The sequence below is a fragment of the Rhipicephalus sanguineus genome, chromosome 6 (assembly GCF_013339695.2).
Source record: "Rhipicephalus sanguineus isolate Rsan-2018 chromosome 6, BIME_Rsan_1.4, whole genome shotgun sequence".
Lineage (NCBI taxonomy): Eukaryota > Metazoa > Arthropoda > Arachnida > Ixodida > Ixodidae > Rhipicephalus > Rhipicephalus sanguineus.
In genome coordinates this window covers 170,135,063-170,141,125 of record NC_051181.1, presented here as the reverse complement: position 1 = coordinate 170,141,125, position 6,063 = coordinate 170,135,063, and the positions used below count along the sequence as shown (strand labels likewise).

Here is a 6,063-nt window from a genome sequence, read left to right as displayed (position 1 = left end):
AAGCTGCACGTCGACGCCGCGAAGCAGGTTCCGCCGTTCGAGCCCGCGAAGCCGAAGCTGCTCGACAAGCTGCACGGCTGCGGCGAGAAGACCCCGCCGTTCGAGCCTGCGAGGCCGAAGCTGCTCGACAAGCTGCAGGGCTGCGGCGAGAAGACCCCGCCGTTCGAGCCCGCGAGGCCGAAGCTGCTCGACAAGCTGCACGGCTGCGGCGCGAAGACCGCGCCGTTCGAGCCCGCGAGGCCGAAACTGCTCGACAAACTGCACGGCTGCGGCGCGAAGACCCGGCCGTTCGAGCCCGCGAGGCCGAAGCTGCACGGCTGCGGTGCAAATCGGATCTTCAAAACGTGAAGGACCGTGAAGCGGCGAGAAATCGCGCGTACCGGCAGGCAGAGCCTGAGGCTGTGCGAGCACGTGAAGTGGCTGCAAAACTCATCAGGCGGGCTCTGCCCGAAGGCGCCGACGCGCGCTTCCAGTGGGACTTCCTTGATAACAGTTTCGGCCATAGTTGCGGTGTGTGCAACAGATCGTGGTTCTCAAACAATCTAGTCACAATATCTTCCATCAAGAAGGACCACGCTCGCGCCAATGCCATCGCCATGCTGCAGCGCGAGTTCGCTTCGCCCCACTCATGATCATTCACCACGTAGATATGCTGTAATTTTTGTTCTATGTGTTGAGTAACGTGTGTGGCGTTTTTTTTCTTTTTTTATAGGCTCGTCGTGTGCACGATGCGCCGCATACTTCCGTGTGTCTCGTGTTGTTTGTATACGTTTGCGCACGATCTGCTTGTCATAAATACAGTAAGTGCCGCTTCACAAAACAGTCTTGTTTTAATGAACACCTTAGATTGTACACCAATAATTCAACTTACTTAACATGAAGTTTAATGTTTGACGGAAGCCCGTCTGGTCGGGATGATACATGGTGAAGGTAATAACCTCGAGGCACTGCGCCGACCAAAATGAAAATTAAAACACACAGCAAAGACGTTTCGGCTCCCACACGGGAGCCTTGTTCACAAGTGAAATGAAACATGAGTCAAGCAGTTCGCCTTATGTACGCTTGAATACGTCGCGTTTTTAGTTTTACACAGCAATTATAGCACTTATCAATACAACAAGCAATATAAAGAAGCATGAAAGTTAATTTTTACAACATTTTAGGAAACGTGATACCACTGGACAGTGCATGCATGAAAGTACGATAACATATAATTGCTGGAGTTTGACGTGTCAGAACCACCGTATGATTATGCGGCACGCCGTATAGTGTGGGACTACGGATTAATTTCGATCAACTGGGGTTCTGTAACGTGCACCCGAACATAAGCACATGGGTGTTCTTTGCCTTTCGCCCCCATTGAAATGTGGCCGCCGTGGCCGCATTTTAACGTTAACCTGCATCATAATTGCACATATCTGTGAAATAAGTCAATGACTTCTGTCAGTTAAGCCAAAATTCTCAATCACATGCGTTTTGGAATACGCATGCCATCATTGAGAATTAGGACGGACTTATGCACGCGTGCAGTATGTATCTCTCGTTCTCAGGATTTTGCTTTGGCGTGCGAAACTCAACACAAAATGCGCTTCTAATGACAGCTGTGCACAGTAGGTAATCACTAACACTCTCACTCACCTTTGTGAAAATAGTATTCCAAATCCAACGCAAGATTAACCACCGCCACAACGACAACAACACAGTTGTCGTACAATGACCGCAATTTCACACGCCAGGCGAATACCGTGACGTAACAGTAGCAGAGCAGCATGTAGGTACAGCGCACTGAAATATTACAGAACACGTAGTGTGGGTAGCGTTCTTTTCCATAATTCGCGCGGTGTAGCGCCAGTTTCTCTACTCAAGTAATCGAGCTGCCGCGACGCCAAGAGCAACTGACATCGCTCTCGAAAGACCACCGTCCGGTGCGAGGCCATCTTGTCTTGTTTCTTCGCAAGGCCCGCGTTGTAATGTACGTATACACAAATGAGACGGCCGTACCGCATCAGAAGCATTGTCATTGAAGGGCTAGCAGTTGAACGAATCCATGGCTCATCGTCATACTTGTGGTCAACGCATAAATAGAATGTGAACAGATGTCAACGCCAAACCGGCCAAACCACTCAACGAAGTCGACGCGACGAAGGCGACAGAATCTGAACTGCATTTTGCCGATGTTGCGCCCTCCCACAGTAACTATTGAAAATAAAGAAATAAGAGAGAGAAATTTCATGTGTGACCGCTGTCGGAAGACGGCGGTCGAAGACACCGCCATCGAAGACACCGCCGTAAACGCACAATCACCATTGTGAACGTCGGTTTTCTCTATCTTCATGGGGCTAGGAAGGCAGCAAAGTGGGCTGAGCTGCATGCGACGCTGAATAGGGAAAATATCACTCTGTATGGAGTGGCGTAAACTCACCTTCGCGAGCTAGAGGAGCCGCCAGTTGATCCGGATTGGCAGTGGGCGGGCTGCAACCGTACGGGTGATAGCCGCAAAGGAGGCGGCGTTGGTGTGCTGTGGCGCAGCAATACAGCTTGGGTGCCAATGAAGGGGCCCTGTGATGAACACATTTGGGTTACTGGTAGCATTCTTGGTGAGTCTGTCCTCTTTGGTGTGGTGTGTTTAACGGTGACAAGTGGACCACACGACGGCAACGACAAAGTCCTACAGTGTATCGTCGAAGATGTGAAACGGTGGCGTACAGACCGCGAAGTACTGTTGATGGGAGACTTCAACGGACACATCCCGGCCACCGACAGGTACTTAGACTACAACGGAGAGCTGTTGTTGCGGTGTGCGGAGCAGCTCTCCTTGGAGATCGTCAACCTCCGTAATGACTGTGGGGGGTGCTTCACCTGGTGCGCTCGTAGCAGCCGCTCTACCATAGACTATGCGCTGGTGACTGCAAAACTGGCCGCTCGCATAGCACAGGTACATATCGATGAAGACGGCCAGTTCAGCCTCGGAAGCGACCACAATCGCATACGGCTGTCGTTCTCCAAGGGCGGCTTTCGTACAGGCTGCAGGTCACCTCCACCGAGGCGTGGCATGTACTTGCCGAGCAAGTCAGTCGAGAGGGTCGCCGAGGATTTTGAAAATTGTCCTCAACGGCGGAAATCCCACACATATAGTGAGTTTGTGGGCGCTTTGGACGCTGTAATGCGTACCCTGATGGTCCAGGAACGCCGGCGGGGACACAGACCACAGAACCCATGGTGGGACAGAGAAGTGGAAGTGGCGTGGAAAGAACGCCGCCAAGCAAATCGGGAACATCGGAGGACCGTGAAAGGTCCCGACACTGAGGTATGTGCTGAGAAGTGGGCTGTGTATCTGGACCAAAAGCACAAGGTGCAGGCCCTAGTTCAATGCAAGATAGCAGACTACAACCTTAGGCTGATCCAGTCCATCAGACAGGAAGGAAGATCCGCAGCACACAAATTTTGGACATACGTCAGGTCCTTGGACAGGGCAGCCCCCCCGCCACCTCCACTCGTAGATGCGGCAACGGGGCAGCCGGTCACCGAGCCGGGTGAATACATTACACAGCACTTCTCCTCCCGAATTTTCGGGGCCTCAGGCCTGACTACGACCACCCCCCTTACTGAAGAGGAGGCAGCCAGTCCCAATACTGAACAGTCTCCAGGCCAGGAAGAACCATACTGGGCCTCCTCAAGGCTCACAGTTGAACGGGCTTTGAAGTGGGTTAGGGCCCGAACGGCCACTGGCCCCGACGGCATGCCAGCGCGCGTACTAAAGTGCTTGGGAGAGGACTCGAGGGAACAGCTCGCAGAGATCCTCACGGCCATCATCGAAGGCGAGCCCATCCCCAAAGAATGGCATGAGGGCAGGGTGATTCTTATCCCCAAACGGGGCGGTGATGCGAGAAACTACAGGCCAATAACGGTCACCAGCGTTATGTATCGCGTATTCGCGGGAGTGATCAAAGCATGGTTGAGTGGCTGGGCGGAGACCAAGGGACTACTGACCGAGCTCCAGAATGGCTTCAGACCAGACAGACGGCTGGATGACAATCTGTTCGTCGTCACGCAATGTGCAGAAATAGCCCCAAAAGAGGGGAGGACGTTGTTGTGCTGCTTTCTGGATGTTGAAAAAGCGTACGATAACGTGCCCCATGGTCCTCTATTCGCATGCTTATCTGACCTTGGACTACCACAACTGCTGATCTCCACTATACGACGGATGTACAGCGACAATGTAGTGAGTGTGCAGTTGGGTGACATAATCACTGGCCCTATTCGTGTAAATAAGGGTCTGAGGCAGGGCTGCCCACTGTCGCCATTGCTGTACATCCTGTACGCATCCAGACTAGAGCGGGCCTTGCTGAACTCAAACCTTGGATTCAGCATCCGTTTCAGCACAACTAGTGCCAGCGAGAATCACCACCTGCCTGGTTTGGCTTTTGCGGACGATCTCGTTCTTATGGCAGAGAGTCACCAGGAGATGCAATCCCTCCTCGACATCTGCCAGACAGAAAGCGTGAGTCTTGGACTCCGATTCAACATAAAGAAATCAGCGGTTGTCCGACTAGCTGGAGGGAGCACCGATGCAGCGGCGTTGACCTTGGGAGGAGAACCACTGGCCGCACGCAACGAGTACAGGTACCTTGGAGTCACCCTGTGTGTGGATGCAGCGAAGTACAGTCTGCACGAGACCAAGATTCGACAGGCTGCGCTGCAGGCTCAACGAATCCTCCGTCGTCGATGCCTCTGGGGTTGCAACCGCTTCCAAATGATCCGCGACCTATGGAAAATGGTTCACGTGCCGGGCCTGACGTTTGGAAACGCGGTTGTGTGCATATCGCCAACGACACATGAGTGGTTGGAGCGTCAAAACGAGAGGTTGGTCGTGCGGCGCTCGGTGGCCATGGTCGAGTTGCCAACGGGGCGGTACAGGGGGACGTCGGATGGTCCAGCTTTGAAGCTCGGGAAGCCGCCAGCAAGATTGTCTACCGGTGTCGTCTCATGCTCATGCGACGCATTCGGTGGGCGCGCCGCGTGTTCGAGTATCTTTAGGCAACATGCATGATGACTGACTGGACACGACGACTGTACCAGCTGGAGAAGAAGTATGGCTTCTTTGCAGAAGCCATCCCTACTGAAACTGCGGCTAAGTGGGCGGTCGAGGTCCGCCTGCGAGTCAGGGAAGCAGAGGACATCCGATGGAGGAAGGCTATGGAGGCCAAGTCCACCCTCGAGTGCTACAGGAAATATAAGGAGAGCATCAGTGGGTCGCGCTTCTACGACAACAGTGTTGGCAGCAGCCTCCTGTTCGAGGCGAGAGCTGAGGCTCTTCGCACTCTTGAGTACCGCAGAAGGTTCGACGACGATGTAGTCAGCAGCCTGTGCAGAGTTTGAGGTGCAGAGACGGAGACGCAGGAGCACCTCGTTCTTCGATGCAGGAGTCTCCCAACTGCTCCGGTGGATGACATAATGCAGCGCTAAAAACACACACCCCACAAGGTAAGGAACACAAACCGACGGGACAGGCGCTACTCACAACTTTAATGAAGACTACAAGATTGTGGCACATATATACACATCCCAATGCGCAAACGCAACGTCACAAACCGTAGGGGGCGTATTCTATCAAAGATTTGAAAAAATTGTGTTCCGCATTGTACAGGAAGACTGACGTCTGACTGACGCAATCATCATTCTTCTATTTGATGTAGAAAGCCTCGAGAAGTTCACGCGCCGTTTTATCATGGCTTCTGCCCAGAATCCTCACATCATTAAATCTTGGCACACAAGAGCAGGTTTTACAATGCGCCGAAAGGTGCGCAGTGAAATCCTTCTTTAGATTGTTTGCGTGTTCCCTCATGCGGTCATTAACAATCAAAGAAGGATTTCACTGCGCACCTTTCGGCGCATTGTAAAACCTGCTCTTGTGTGCCAAGATTTAATGATCTGAGGATTCTGGGCAGAAGCCATGATAAAACGGCGCGTGAACTTCTCGAGGCTTTCTACATCAAAGAGAAGAATGATGATTGCGTCAGTTAGACGTCAGTCTTCCTGTACAATGCGGAACACAATTTTTTC

General features: G+C 52.6%; 1 protein-coding gene across 1 annotated transcript; it reads left to right on the top strand.

The window, feature by feature from the left end:
* Positions 1–2,725: 2,725 nt before the first annotated feature.
* On the top strand, positions 2,726–5,050 carry LOC119397708 (uncharacterized). The gene has a single exon (XM_037665128.1). The coding sequence runs from the start codon at positions 2,726–2,728 to the stop codon at positions 5,048–5,050; it is 2,325 nt and encodes a 774-aa protein (XP_037521056.1).
* The last annotated feature ends 1,013 nt before the right edge of the window (positions 5,051–6,063 follow it).

Coding starts and splice junctions, on each gene's coding strand:
- LOC119397708 (XM_037665128.1), top strand. CDS start 2,726: ATGGGAGACTTCAACGGACACATCCCGGCCACCGACAGGTACTTAGAC.